The sequence below is a fragment of the Euleptes europaea genome, chromosome 7, assembly GCF_029931775.1.
Source record: "Euleptes europaea isolate rEulEur1 chromosome 7, rEulEur1.hap1, whole genome shotgun sequence".
Classification (NCBI taxonomy): domain Eukaryota; kingdom Metazoa; phylum Chordata; class Lepidosauria; order Squamata; family Sphaerodactylidae; genus Euleptes; species Euleptes europaea.
Genome location: NC_079318.1, coordinates 20,403,375 through 20,419,558, shown reverse-complemented (window position 1 = coordinate 20,419,558; position 16,184 = coordinate 20,403,375). Strand labels below are relative to the sequence as shown.

The 16,184-nt window shown below is 44.7% G+C and overlaps 1 protein-coding gene across 1 annotated transcript in view; it reads left to right on the top strand.

Moving 5' to 3' along the window:
• RPS6KA2 (ribosomal protein S6 kinase A2) overlaps positions 1-16,184 on the top strand; it is a 130,604-nt gene that overhangs the window by 75,179 nt on the left and 39,241 nt on the right. The window contains exons 8-9 of the mRNA XM_056852341.1: positions 29-171; positions 14,702-14,772. Of these exons, the coding sequence (XP_056708319.1) occupies positions 29-171; positions 14,702-14,772 (214 nt within the window). The remainder of the gene's footprint in view (positions 1-28; positions 172-14,701; positions 14,773-16,184) is intronic.

Here is a 16,184-nt window from a genome sequence, read left to right as displayed (position 1 = left end):
TTCATTTGTCTTCATTTGATTTATTTAGACTTTGGCCTGAGCAAGGAAGCCATTGATCATGACAAGAGAGCTTATTCGTTCTGTGGGACGATAGAGTACATGGCCCCAGAGGTGGTCAACCGGCGAGGGCATACACAAAGTGCAGACTGGTGGTCTTTTGGTGTCCTAATGGTAATAGAGGCAAATCTTTTTTAGGGTTTGATGGTGGGTGGGTGTGCTGTTTATTTGATAGCTTTGATGAGACATTCCTCATCAAGAAGTGACTGAGCTTCAAAGGAGCATGTTTATTGTTTTGGGTTTCTTGACCATTTGCATTACATCTGCTGTGAGAAACAGTTTCTACCTGAAATATGTAATCATGATGAAGCTGAGTTACAACATGTGAAGTGGCCCTGGCAGCTGATTATATTTCATATTTGAATACAGATTTTGAGTACAAAATAAACATATCTGTTGTCAAGGGTGAAGGGTGTACATGGATAAATCTGTCATATGTCCCTCAAAATACTCAGAGCTGAGGGGCAGGAAACGATCAGACCTTAGGGAATATTTACTTGCCCCACATTACATCATCCTGAATCCACACTAGCTGCACACTAACAGCCTGCCTACCAGTGCTATTGTATTTTCCGGACTTTTTCTGTTTAGTAGTTATGAAACATGATATCCCTGTGGGTTTTTTGGAGGAGGAGATTGTATATGAATGTGTAGCTCTGTGTTCCCATTCCATCACACCTGTCCTCTAAGGAGCTCAGGATGGCATACATGGTTCTCCTGTCCTCTGTTTTATCCACAAAATTGCCCTGTGAGAGCTAAGATATTTCAGGACATATCCCTCAGAGCAATCTCTAGTCTTCCAGGTGAGACTTCTTACTAGGTCTGTTCTTTCAGATATCCTTTTTTTCTGCCTTGACAAACTCATAAGAACATAAGAAAAGCCATGCTGGATCAGACCAAGGCCCATCAAGTCCAGCAGTCTGTTCACACAGTGGCCAACCAGGTGCCTCTAGGAAGCCCCCAAACAAGATGACTGCAGCATCGTCCTGCCTGTGTTCCATGGCAGCTAATATAACAGGCATGCTCCTCACCTCTATCTCAAATGATCTTGACAAGTAGACAGGGAGTGCTTTAACTGTCACTCTCTTGTGACCAGGCAATTATTCCCTGCCCCTCCTTCCAACTTCCATGAAGTTTTTCCATGGACTTCCTCAGACTTAAACTGACATGCAGTCCTAAGCAGAGTTACACCATTCTAAGCTTATTTATACTTGGAAAGGTGTAACTCTGTTTAGGATTGCACTGTCAAGGAAACCCACGCTTGAAGCACATTTTCCCATTCTGCCATCTGTTGAGTTTTTCCATCATTCCAAACCTTTACGGTTGCATACTTAATATCTGATCCATTCCAGAGGACAAGAGGGAAAATACTTCTGCTTCTGATACAGCTATAATTCATTAGATGAATGAAACCTCACAATCTATAACACGCTGTTGCTAGGAAACTAGGGAGCCTTGGTTTACAGACAGCTGAATTGGTGGGGGCAGAGAGGGCAAGAGAAAGAGGGAAATAAGTAGCCCTTGTCTCCTTCGAATTATTATTGGTTATTCTGAAATTGGTAGTTTATGTGATGGAACTGAAGACATCTGAGAAGGAAACAAGGCTTCTGAGTCTCTGGAAGAGTAAAAGTAGATGGACCACCAAGGTCAAGCTAGGAAGAAGTACAGTCTGGTGTCCACCACAGTGGTTCCAAATCTTGAAAATGTCAGCATATTTACACTGATACTTGCTCCCTTAACAGTGGTTACAGCAGCAATATCCTATAATATCATAGATCTGTTAACACTGTCATCTGTGTCACTGTTAAAAAGCAAAGAAACACACATAAAATAACATGGCTGCAAAGTAGGGTTGCCAGTTGGCAGAGAGAGAGCTCCTGCTCCTACTACTATTACCTACCATCACTCACCTGAGTGGCAGGAGGAAATTCCAGGGAGAAAGGGGGGGCAATCAGCATCCTCAGTGTGATGACACTGCTTCTGGCATACCCCAGGAGTGACATCGTATCAGGTGACGCTCTAGCAAAACTCTGTGGTTATGGTGTGATGTGACATCACTTCCAGGTCACACCGGAAGTGACGCCATTGCATTAGGGCTGCAGATCTGTATCCCTCCCAATTGTAAGTCCTCACCTCCCCTATCTTCGCCCCCTTACTGCAAGGATTGGCTTCTTTATCTTTGCCAAGGGAATTAACACATACATTTTCTGTCCTGAGTCTGCTCAGCAGGGCTACAGTTTGAGGTTATTGAAGCATCCAGCTCTGCAGAACTCATTCATCACAGAAACATATATGCCTTGTATGTCATGGCATCCATAATGCTCATGAGGGTACCAGTTCTTGCAAATGATGCTCCTGTATGAGTGTTGATTGACATCAAGCTCCTTGGCAACCACTGTGTAAGTGAATCACATCGGAGTTCTCTTTAGTGAACTCCTTCGTCCCCAGCAAATGTCACAAGGCCCTGGTTGGTTCTGATGTTGCTGGTCCCACTTTTCAGTCATGTAACTAACGAACGTGCTAGTATTTATAACATGAGCTCATTATAATAGCAAAAAGTCTTCTTTCTAATTATGTCTATTAGTGCTGTTCTGAAGTGAAACTTTTTTACATCTATTATCACCTCACCTTTTGTTCTTACATTAACCTAAAAATATGTCAGCAACTGTTTTACCAAAATTAATTTTCTGCAGTTATAATGACAGTGGGTTCCCCCTTCTTAAAAAAGGTAAAGGTCCCCTGTGCAAGCACCAAGTCATTCCTGACCCATGGGGTGACGTCACATCCTGACGTTTCCTAGGCAAGCTTTGTTTACGGGGTGGTTTGCCAGTGCCTTCCCCAGTCATCTTCCCTTTACCCCCAGCAAGCTGGGTACTCGTTTTACCGACCGCGGAAGGATGGAAGGATGAGTCGACCTTGAGCCAGCTACCTGAAACCAACTTCCGTTGGGATCGAACTCAGGTCGTGAGCAGAGCTTGGACTGCAGTACTGCAGCTTATCACTCTGTGCCACGGGGCTCTCCCTTCTTACATTTCTTTTATTTTTTCTTTGAAATTACAGAGGCAGTAATAAGTTAAATCTCACTGGGAGAAATCTTTCATCTTTTCCATGGACATTTTCATCCAGTTTTTGCTTGGATCCCTGCTGCCTTTAAATCCTTTCTTGGTTTGCAGCATTTTAAAATGTCCTTACAAAACAAAATGCTTGATGAGTTTTACTCAATAAACTGAATAAATGGTTGTATCAGATACAGAATGATAACATAAAAAAGTACATAACATAATAACTAAATGGCGACAAAGGAATGTGAGATTTGAAAAAAAATCAATCCCACTGTTCATCCAAGGAGATCAGAGGAAAGGGGGAAAACAATGGCCTTTTATGCATGGCTGTTTCCCTCGTGGTCACCGTCCCCCCCCCCAACTAGTTTGGGGCTTTGTTTTGATGATGCATGCCTTTTCCGACCATCAGAGATTGCCTCATTCTCCCCTTGCGTATCCGTGCATTTTGCCCATGTTTTCTGGATGCTGACTAAACGGCATCCAGAAAAGCCGGAGAAAATGCGCAGGGAGAGTGAGGTGACTTCTGAAGGTCGGAAAATGCATGCATGCATACAAATCCCAAAAGTAGTTGGGGGAGGTGACCGCAAGGGAAACAGCCATGCATAAAAAGCCAATGTGACAAATACAGAAAGTAAATTTTGGTAAAATAGTTGCTTACATCCTTTGTTTGACCCTCATACCTTGTGAGGTAGGCTAGACTGAGAGAGAATTACTGGCCCAGGGCTGAGTGGGAATTTGAATCTGGGCCTTCCTAATACTACTTTGACACTTGCCACTCTATCACTGGTGGTGTTTAAAAAATCATTTTGGATTCTTGTTACTGTTAGTGAACACGAGAACATATTTTAGGACGATGTGGCTCCCAGCAGTATCTCCCTTGGCATCTGCCAAGCTGTTCAGAAAGTGGACAAAGCCATTGTAAGGCAGGGCTTGTTATTGTCTGCTCTCATTCAAATGAAAAGGTTTTCAACTGGAGGATGATGGGCTTTCATTAGTCACTGTGTGGTTCCATTCGCCCCTTCAAGACTTCCTTCTTCCAAGGAGGTGGGAAGAGGGAGGTATTTCATTTGGCTCCACCTCCTGTGGCAGCCAGTTTGGGGTGCTGCTCACCACCCCCTCTCAACATTACACAGGTGCTCTCAGGCTCAAAAAGGTTAGGATGATTCATTCACTGGATCTCACAGAAAGTGCTACCGTCAACACAAATTATTTTGTGAATTGAATCCAGCAAGCTTTTCCTTCACTTTCATCCAGTTCCCCTCTTTTTCCTTGGTAATATGTACCCCACTGGACTAGTCTGGACCATACAACTTGAAAAAAATTAGCAACAAAGTTCTAGTAGTTGAGGCTGCAGCAAATGTTTTCCTGTTGTGCCTGAAGTTTTGCTTTTTTATGCAAGTCATGAAGTACCCTTTTCAAAGGACGTGGTGTTCTGACCTGTTGCCTGCAGGTTGCCGGTTCCCTCTGTGCACACACAGCTTCCTGTGGTATTTCTTTCTAGCAGAAACTTCACTCGCCTACCTGTGTGAATCCTGATGCAGCTGTCAATGACTCCCATGCCCTCAAGCCTCAAAGAACTGAACAAAGCGATCTTAAAATCAAAGTGACCTTACAAAGTATCAAACAGTACCTGGCTGGCAGCACATTTAATCAATGTGGCCATTGCTTTTGCGTTCTCTGAACATAAGGGGTAAAAAACACTGGACTGAAAAATGTCTTACATAATTTTTAAATAGACTTCTCTCCCTGCTGTATCTGAGGAGGTGTCAGTATATTCTTATTTATTGGGTTGATTTCAAAGAGGACTTCCTCTGATGCCACCAGTGAAATATGCCTCTTCTATCTAGGGATGCCAGTGATCTGTTGAGACCTGGGGATCCCCTGGAATTACAGCTCCTCTCCAGACTCAGAGATCAGTTTCCCAGAGAATATAGATGCTTTGGAGGGTGGACTCTATGGCATTGTACCTCACTGAGGCCCTTGTCCTCTCCAGGCTCCATCCCCAAATCCCCAGGAATTTCCCAACCTGGAGCTGGGAATCGTACCTTCCCATCCTCTGCCAGTGGCCAAGGGGGACGTGGCTACCCTACTTCTATCAGAGGAAGGCTCTTTGCATATGAAGAAGGTTCCATCATTAGTGGAACAGAACTAGGGTTTCCAGGTCCGTCCGTCCCTCTCGATCAATGGGAAGTTTAAGGGGCGGGGCTGGGGTGATCACATGAGCGCTCAGACACGATCATGCCTTTTCCAGGTTTACCCCCAGAAGCACTGCATCACCACAGCCACAGTGCTTCGGCTCTTCCAGGGTAAACCTGGAAGTGACATAATTGCATCTCACACGATCGTCTCTCCAGAGGAGCCAGGTGGATTGGCGGGAAATTGCCCACCAAAACCACCCACATGGCAACCCTACCGGCATCCCTTTCCCCCAGTGGTGCTGAACACAGCCTATGAATGGGAGGGCTGCCCCCATGCACCACCCACATGCCCCCCCCACATGTGAGCAGGAACACTGGTGGTGAGGGTTGCTGGTGGGAAGGGTATGTAGGGGCAGTAGACCCTGGGCCCCAGCAGCGGCTCCACTTCAGGAGACGCTGACAGTGGCCCTGACTACAAAAGCTAGGCATTTTGCAGTGAGTGGGTTTAGAAATATAAATCTTGTTTACAATCTAAAAATGGAAGACCATAAGAAAAAGGGAAGGTAACTAATGTATAAGCCAGTGAAAGACCAGTGTAACTAATGTATAAGCCAGTGTGGTGTTGTGGTGTCAGACTAGCATCTAGGAGACCCCAATTTGCATCTCCATCATACCATGGAAGCTTGCTGGGTAACCTTAGGCCACTCACACATTCTCAGCCTAATCTACACCACAGGGTTGTTGTGAAGAGAAAATGGAGGAGAATTATGTAAGCCACTTTGGGTCCCCATTGGGACTCAGATAAATAAATTAATAACCTTGCTTGGTTCTTATTGGACAAATGTCATGTTTTCCTCTAATTTTCCTGATGAAATGAATGCTTCCTTTCCATTTGTCATTCATAGTTCCATCACAGATCATATCAAACCTTTCTGGTTACCATAATCTCCTTCTCCCTCCCTCCTTGTGAATATTGTTCTTGTTCTATTGTATTTATCGATCCACAGAATTAGGCCATCTGTATTTCATACTCTGATAGGGTTCTGGTTGGCCCCTTCAGGCGTTCTACCCTGCCCTATCAGCAAGGATGGTATGTTCTCACAGTCTAGGTCTGACTCACATCCCCTAGGGCAGTGATGGCGAACCTTTTAGAGACCGAGTGCCCAAACTGCAACCAAAAACCCACTTATTTATCGCCGAGTGCCAATGCGGCAATTTAACCTGAATACCACCCCCAGAGGGGGCCCAGAGGGAGAGGCTAGGGTTGCCAAGTTCCTCTTCGCCATGAGTGGGAGGTTTTTGGGGTGGCGCCTGAGGAGGGCGGGGTTTGGGGAAGGACTTCAGTGCCATAGAGTCCAATTGCCAAAGTGGCAATTTTTTCCAGGGGAACTGATCTCTATTGGTTGGAGATCACCTGTAATAGCAGATCTCCAGCTAGTACCTGGAGATTGGCAACTAGTTCCTTAGTGTTTTCTCTCTACATATCAAGACAAATGGAAAGGTGTTTGGAGGATAGCTTGTGGGCACTTCAAAGGTGGAATAGGACTACACGCCCCTCCGCCCGCACAGACCCAGAGGGTGCCGGAGAAGCCGCTGGAGGGAAAGAAGGAAGGAAGGAAGGAAAGAAGGGAAGGGAGGGGGAAAGGGAAGGAAGGGAGGGAGAGAAAGAAAGAAAAAGAGAGAGAAAGGGAGAAAGAAATGGAGCAAGGGAGAGAAAGAAAAGGACAGAGGGAGACAGAAAAAGAAAGAGGCCATTTATGCATGGGAGGTTTTGTCTTGGATTTGCCACTCGGTGGGGCTCGGCGGCAGGCTTGTGAGAGGCGAGCAGGGTGGGGCAGAGGGCGCCTCCTTCGCACCCACCGACCAGCCATGCCCCTCCGCCCGCACAGGCCCAGAGGGCGCCGAAGAAGCCGCCGGCCATGCCGAGTGTGAGCGCTCGGCTTCTGTTCCCCGCTCTCCCACCCGCCTGGCCGGCTGCGCACGCTCCAGCGGCGGCAATGGCGGCAGCTTCTGTGGGAGAGTCTGGGGGCCACAGCCAATGATGTCGGAGGTTCCCCACCCCTGGGCTACAGCCTCCCCCATCCGGGGTGGGGCAGAGCCGGAAAGGCCAGCGGCTTGGAGGAACAGTGAGTGCCGGCAGAAAGGGCTACGCGTGCCGGAAGTGGCACCCGTGCCATAGGTTCGCCAACACGGCCCTAGGGATTCCTCCTCTTAAAAGGACCCACAAGCAGGCCAGCAAACCCTTCAGATGCTCATTGTGGTTCATAACAAAACCTGGTCAGATTCGTAAAGGCAGGCAATGAATAATGTCCCATGTTTTTGCACCATTTTATTTATAATCCTTGTGTATAGGTCAGCTGTCTAGATTATGTATTAAATTAAACACATGACCTTGCAGGAAACAGCCGTCGAATGCAAGGAACTAATAGTTATCAAATAACAAATAAAAAGCACACTATTAAGCACAAATCCAGACCCGTGTTTTTTTCTTCTTTACCTTTTCAGCTGAGGATGTAGTAGAAGGGTCTTCACCTCTTTAATAAACTGAGAGAATAAGGAAAATAGTCTGGTTTCACTGGGTATGATCGTAAAAGAAGCTTCCCCCCCCCCCCGCTTCACAATAATAACTTCAGCTAGAACAGCAATAATAATCCTCTTTAGGCAATCATTTTCCAAGCTAAAGCAGACTTTTCCCAGCTAAAGCAAGCTAGGGATCTTGTATGCAAGGCAAATACTACAACTTTAGCATTCTATAAGCCTTTTCTGACAAGCCTGGGTATTATTCATATGTAGTTAAAATTATTATTTCTCCAACACTGAAAAATCGGCAAACATTGCCAGGGAAATATTAGGCTTTGCTGGTAAGCACTGTTATCCTGTGGTGAAAGATGGCACTGTACCTTTTATGAAACTGCATTTGTAAAGAATAGTTTCTGTATTTGCTTCTACCTGTGCCATTGATTCAGTCTGGAATTGTCATGATTCATCCACTTGATTTTTTCCAGAGAATCCAAGCATCATTGTTAGCAGCCCACTGCATGTTTTCCTGGTTATCCATCCCTTATCTGAGATCTGATTTGTGACAATTTTTTTAAAAAATTAACAGTTGCAGCACCAGGGAGAAGTGGGACCTTTTCTGAACAGAACTTATTTTAACTAAACATACATATGGAATGACTAGATTTTTATGGAGACGATAGCTATAGGTTAAGTGTTGTTTGGAATTAAGTCCTGTTTGGATTCTGTTTGCAGCTGATTGTAGAAAAGTTTACAAATGAGCAGCACAAAAGTATCCTGCTGTGGAGGCAGCCTATCTTGGGTTTCCAAAATGGAAGCTGGAGCAAAGCCACAGTGTGGAAGCAATCTTTATTTTCTTCTTCCTAAAGAGATTATTGTCTTTCATTTCTGCTCTCGCTCCTAGCCATGTATCCATTTGATACTTTGACTACCTCAAAGGGGCTTCATAGTAGTGACCCACTTAGCAACAAGTTCAGTAAATGCTTTGGGGGGAACAGTCCTCCTAGCTTGCCTTCAGGGGGCTTGTCAGGGTGACTAGGCTTGAACACATGAAGCTGCCTTATACTGAATCAGACCCTTGGTCCATCAAAATCAGTATTGGCCACTCAGACCAGCAGCGGCTCTCCAGGATCTCAGGCAGGGGTCTTTCACATCACCTACCTGCCTCGTCCCTTTAACTGGAGTTGCCGGGGATTGAGCCTGGGACCTTCTGCATGCCAAGCAGAGGCTCTACCACTGAGCCACAGCCCTCCCCGAAGGGTTAGAAAGGTTTGTGTTACCTTCATGTGCAAACCTCATTGACATGAACTCTCGGCCAGCTGCTATTCATCTTAAGGGACTTGTGTAAAAAATTATAAAAAAACAAAAATTAAGGTTGTGCTTCTGATCCAGACCAATATCCTAGAGAATTTCCTTTTCTACCTTATGAAAACATTTGTCTTATTATATATATATATTTTCCCTCTGGCATTGCGAAATCCCCCTCTCAAGATTAAAAGTTAATTTTAATGTTTCTGCTAGTAATTCATAGTCTTTTAATATCAACAGATGTAGCATTAGATTCAGACTACTTGTTGTACAGAGTAAATTATATTTTGAGATCATCTCCTCTTGTTTTAAAAAAATAACAGTTCCTTTAAAACTCATGATGCTTCTTGCCAAGCATTTTTTTACTTTCGTGCTGCTTTTTAAAAATCCATTTATCTATGGAAGCAAATGTACAGCAACTCTTCCTTGGGGGGCTCATATTTCTGCTTTTATTACTTGCGCTTACCAAAATGGAACTGAGAGATGTTCTCTAAGCTATTTAAATTAAATTTAGTATCTAATTATGATTTGTTTTAATCAGAGCAGAGCAGATGTTCACACAGCACTAACAATGCTTAGACCGGCATTTAGAAAAAAGGGTTCTGAAAGAAAGAACTGGAAGAGAAAGGAAAAGAAATAGGTCAGGAAGAATGTTTGAAGGCCAATGTGGTAAATCTAACTGCATATCGCTTTATAGTGTGGAAGCCAGCAAAAGGACTCCCCAGTAAATAATAATGAGATTATACGTCATATATACCATTTTGTTAACCGTTTTAAGAAATAAATGGGTTGATATGGTATAAAGATCTCCTCTTATACATGAACTTAATAAGTGGGTCAGACAAATAGTCTTTTCAGCCAGAATTCTATCCCAAAAAGAGGTCAGATTTGGATGTTTTAAGAGTCTTCTATCTGCTCCCAGCATGCAGCAATTTACATTACTAGGAGTTTCCTGAAGTTGAGCAGTATAATGGGTTTGCTAAGCTTGCCCACGTAATCGTTGTTGATATACTTTCCTTCCATTAATTTGTACAGAACGTCTTCAATCTCAGTTATAATTTTGACAGGTGCTGTTTCAAATTACAGAGTTCTCAAAATTAACTGTCCAGAGCCACCCCCACACTCATTTAAAAATCATCTCCAAATTTTCCCTCCCAATAATATATAGTATATCATGGGAGAGGCACATGGTGAAACTGTTTCTTTAACTGTTTTCTGTTTTTTTGTTAAGCTGTCTCTGTGTTAATTTCAGCAAATACCTTTCTGAATACCTACCTTTAGGGTTGCCAGGTCCCTCTTCGCCACCGGCAGGAGATTTTTGGGGTGGAGCCTGAGGAAGGCGGGGTTTGGGAAGGGGAGGAACTTCAATGCCATAGAGTCCAATTGCCAAACTGGCCATTTTCTGCAGGTGAATTGATCTCTATCAGCTGGAGATCAGCTGTAATAGCAGGAGATCTCCAGCTAGTACCCGGAGGTTGACAATCCTACTGACCTTCATATTTTTTTTAATTAGTAACTGTAATAAAGTTTTATTGTATAGCCATAGGCCGTCACAATATTCAATACAAAACAATAAAATGATAAAACACAGATAACTTTCACCTTTAAGAAATAAAATATAAAACATTGAAACATCAATATCAGTAAAACGGACTAAAACATTAATCCATGGAGGCTCTAAATATTTGCTCTCTGTAAAACCTCTTTAAGCCTGATTTTCTTTGCTGCAAGTGCAAACTGTGCAACCCGATAGGAAATATGTGTGTCACAGTCAGACAGCAAAAATTTATTTTTTTCAATATCCGACAAAGTACTCATCCCAGCCAAAAAGGCTGCAAGAAATCTACTCCTGGGATGAGCATACAGCGAGCAAGTAAGGATATAGTGTGGTAAATCCTCCAAAACAGGGGCACCACATATACAGATCCGCTGATCTAAAGATGTTTGAGAATTGCGCCCCAGAAGCACTGCTGTTGTCATTGTTTGAAAACGTAGGGAAGTGAAATTTGCTCTAAGATTTTGATTGGTAATATTGGCTAAGTAAGGGCTTCTGCACTTACCTTCATATGGCCCATTGGTCATTTCAGCAAAAGCTGACTCTAATTAGTTATAAGAACATAAGAAGAACATCACTGGTTCATATCAGTTTAGTACAACATCCTGTTTCCAACAATGGCAGGCAGATATTTCCAGGAAGCCAGTGGCTCACCCCATCACTAAATGACAAGTAGTGGCAACTTCTGTGACTTAGGCTGCTTCCACATGGGAATTCCCCCTCCTCCATGAAATGTGGGAATCCTCTCAATTAAACGGGCATGTCTACATGACATGCTGATTTTGAGCACACCTTGTTGCCCTCCTTGGGCTTTCCTTCCCCTTTAAATCAGATAAAAGAGAAACCTCCTGTGATTTGGTTCTGGCTGGAGCCAGAGCTGGACACGGGCTCTGATACTGGTCCTGCAACCACCGCAAAGGGAGGGCGAGAGGGCCAGGCCAAGAAGGGGGCACAGGGCTTACCTACGACTCCAGAGGCATAGCTGCTAGTCAGTGTAACTGCAGAGCCAGGTTTCCTCAGGGTGGCAGAAGTGGGTGGCAGGCTGCCAATATTGTGGCTTCAAGCCCTGGCAGGCCAGAAATCAAAGACAAGCCTCTGCAACCCAGCAACAGCCTGAGTGATGGGGTCAGGCCAGGTGTAGTGGAAACTGCGGAAGATCATTGTATTACGAGGAGGTAGATGGTGATCAATGCAGCCCTTCCCCATGTGAGAGCAATCTCAGGTCATTAGGGAGTTAACTTTCACACAGCACTGTAAATGATGAGCACCTGGTGATGGGGGAAAAGGTTCGTTTTCACTCTCTGTTAAAAGAAGGAGAGGGCTTCAGATAAGGAGCCAGCCAGCCAGGAGGAGGGCGTCTGGACGGCTGCCAGAGAAGAAGCGGCTTGCTTGCCTCCCAGGAGACAACATCCCATCCTTATTTCGGATTCAGCCTGGATAAAGGGTATTTTTTGTTAAAAGATTACTTAGCCTGGGTAAAAGGCTAAGTAAGTGCATTTTTTGTTTAATAAAACTGCGTACTTTGTTTTCCCCCAACACCTGCCTGTTGGAATCATTTCCTTACCTAACCATGGGTAATACAATAGGGAAGACACCAAAGGTGGCCACAAGGGTGCGCAGAACATTCCCAAGCCATTTCCAGGGATGGAAGGCAACATTCCAGATTGTCTGGTTCCCTATGAACCAGGGGAAGAAGCAGGGACTTGCAGGGACTGTGAGGAGCTATTTAAACTCCCCCCAGCTCAGACTCTAGACCAGTGGTTCCCAAAGTGGACAGTACCACCCCCTGAGGGGGCGGTGGGATTACCTAGGGGAACACTAAGAGGCAAGGGAGCAGCAGGGGGCGCTAGAGGTGGGCCCCTTCAACTGTGTTGTTCACTAATTTTCAGTAGATCAAGCCATGGCACCATGCTGGCAAATTTGGTGGAAACAATCAGAATTGTTTTACAGACTTTGAAGAGCTGGTACCACTGGATCAAGTTCATCAGTTCTGTTGAATACATTTCAACTAAAAGGTTTTCATTTGATTTTGAATAGGTGTGCAATTAATTGTTACTGTTTTGAAATTTTATCATTATTATCTTCTTCAGTGCGTCATGCTAACCCCTTATTTTGAATAATGCTTTTTATAGGGTAGGGTAGGGGGCACTGGGGTTGAGTTTGTGGAACCAAGGGGACGGTGGCCGAAAAAGTTTGGGAACCACTGCTCTCAACTGTTGGGGCTACTTCTCTTTCCATGTTGGGGCTACTTCTCTTTCCATGTTGGGGCTACTTCTCTTTCCATGGAGCTAGCTCAGAAAGAAAGGCGGGAGAGCAAAGGGAGGGTTCTAATGGGAAGAGGTGGACCAGGGTGAAGATTCAACCCCCTCCTCTCCCAGTCCGAGGCCTCTGCAGGGGTGGCCACATCTCCAAGGAGGTGGATGTGCAACCCTTTCACTCCATGACCTTTCAGCCACGGATTATGGGACAGCCTTCCCTTCACCCCTCTAGAGCCAGCCTACCTCCTCATAAGTTCAAAGAGCAAACTGTGGCACGGCTGCAGGTGGAGTGTCCATGTGCATGCTCCACCTGCAACCACTGGGAGGAGAAGGTGGAGCTAAGCCCTGCTTCCAAAATGATAGAGTTAAGCTATACATTTCCTCCCTTCCCCTATATGACATTTTAAAAGCTATAGGGAAAGGAAATGGGGAAAGGGTGTGTATTGGGCTGCAGGCAGGCCTAGCATTATCGCTGTTGAGTCTCTGCTTTTGCACAGACATGACTGAGGAAAAGAGGAGAGGTTGGGGTGGCAGCACTAACAAATGGCATGGGTATGGAGGGTGGGGACTCCATTCTTGGGCCCCTTGCTTCTGCCGTCGTCGTGGTGGGGGTGCATTTTCACACACTCATGTGGAAGCAACCACATGAGTGGTATTTTTGTTTTTTGTTTTTACTGATTCTACTGTTAATTTCATTTAGTGACTGTTCTAGTGTGAAAGATGGAGAAGGTGCTCTCTCCCCTTGACTGATTGTTTTCTTCCTTACATACAAAATATACACGTTGAGAAGGGGCTTAACTCCTTGATCTTTTCGGTTGCCCTTTTCCTCATATTTTCTAGCTCTCTGTGTGTGTAAAGTGCCGTCAAGTCGCAGCCGAATCATGGCGACCCCTTTTGGGGTTTTCAAGGCAAGAGGCTAACAGAGATGGTTTGCCAGTGCCTTCCTCTGCACAGCAGCCCTGGTCTTCCTCGGTGGTCTCCCATCCAAATACTAACCAGGGCTGACCCCGCTTAGCTGCTGAGATCTGATGAGATCAGGCTAGCCTGGGCCATCCAGGTCAGGGCTTTCTAGCTCTACAACATCCTTATTGAGATGGAGAGAACAGAACTGTACATAGTACAAAAATTGGAGGAGAGAATGATATAAGCGGCTTTGGGTCCTCGTTGGGGAGAAAGGCAGGTTATAAATGAATTAAACAAACAAATGAACAAATGGTATTCCAATGCAATCACACCAGATATTTATAAAAAGACACCATGGAGACTGGCCATTTCATTGCCAGCCCCTTTCCGGGTAATCTGAGTTTACCTTTTTATCCAGTGCTACTGTGTACTGAATTGATGTTTTAATTAAACTGTCCAAGATTACTATGATCTATGTCCTGTGTAGTCACAGCCAGTTCACATTTATCAGTGTCTTTAAGAAGTTATATTTATGTACACAGAACTCCATTTGCCATTTTGTTGTCCATCCTGTTTATAATTAATCAAAATGGTACATTCTAGCCATTATCCCTGGCTGACGAATACCGCATTTAAAGACTTCTCTGTACTTTGTCCTTTCCCTGTGTTTTTTTGCAACGATTTATGTTTTTCTCTGATTTCCTCTGTCAAAATATATTTCTTGTGGTAACAGTTCCTGTGACTTGTCTGTGGTTGTTTGGACGTCTTTAACTTTCTTGATACAGTTTAAGTAGAGCGCTCATTTGTTTCGGGAATGAACTGAACAGAAATCATTTTAAGAAAAGAATCAGAATGCATGCTGCTGTTAGATTCATAATTGACTGTTTCTTTGTTCATTTACAGTTTGAAATGTTGACGGGATCGCTACCATTCCAGGGGAAAGACAGGAAGGAGACTATGGCTCTCATTCTCAAGTGAGTTGTAAATTCCAACTTTCTTGCTAGGTGTTCTTTTGCTCTGAATAAACTATTTGAACTAAGCATATTTACGTATATAAAATATGTAGGAGACATTCACAGAGAAATTAAGAATTTCAGATGCTCATTACACAGAGAAGTGAGTGTGAGAGGGAATGTGAAAATTCTGGCTCAGTAATTTTGAAATGTGCCAGACTCAGGACCCAGTTTTAATCCCAAAACTCAACATGGAACCCAGTTTAAGATATTTACTGTATAGTTCCATCAGTCCTGTTTGGACTGAGGATCTGTGATGTTGCCCCAATATTGTCTGCCTATTCACCAGCACCACCATAGTCTGATATGTGTGTGTGTAAAGTGCCGTCAAGTCGCAGCCGACTTATGGCGACCCCTTTTGAGGTTTTCCTGGCAAGAGGCTAACAGAGGTGGTTTGCTTGTGCCTTCCTCTGCACAGCAACCCTGGTATTTCTTGGTGGTCTCCCATCCAAATATTAACCAGGGCCTACCCTGATTAGCTTCTGAGATCTGACGAGATCATAGTCTGATATACCATATGTAAAACATAGTTTTGAAAATTAGTTCTGCAGTCTTACATAATTCTGGCCTTTTTTTCCCTTCCCTTAGTTGGAACCAGAAAAAAAGAAACTTCCAGATGTTGTGGGTGTAGTGCTTTTGCAAATTGGAGATGTGGGCCATGGAGTTGCCCCCATAGGACATTACAAAGAACCCCCCAAAAACCACTCCCCCTTCCCATGACTTTACAAGCGGTGCACCCAGAACACTCTATGAGGGTGACCATACGAAAAGAGGGCTTCGTGTGGACATGCGCCCCCTTCTCCATCCATGTCCCTACAGATTGGAATCCACACAGCCTGGCCATAGTCACCTGGACATGTTTGGGGGAGTGGGGAAGCCATGATCCATGGCACTGACTTCTTCAGCAGAATGCTGCGGCTAAGGCAGATGCCAGACGACCAGAGGGATGGCCATGTGGACCCATGGGGTCAGAGAGAGGAGCCTTCCAAGGCTCCCTTCAGAGTGTTGTGTTCTGCCTTTGACCATTGCTATGGTCCCCTGAAAAGGGGAAGGGGCTTCTTTGACTTCAGAGCTAGGAATGCCCACATCTTGTGAGTAACATATTTAATGGGCATGTAGAGGGCTCTGACCTGGATGGCCCAGGCTAGCCTGATCTCGTCAGATCTCAGAAGCTAATCAGGGTCAGCCATGGTTAGTATTTGGATGGGAGACCACCAAGGAATGCCAGGGTTGCTGTGCAGAGGAAGGCACTGGCAAACCACCTCTGTTAGTCTCTTGCCATGAAACCCCCCCAAAAAAGGGGTCGCCATAAGTCAGCTGCAACTTGAAGGCACTTTACACACACACAGAGGGAACTGTGTGTTCAGATGGTT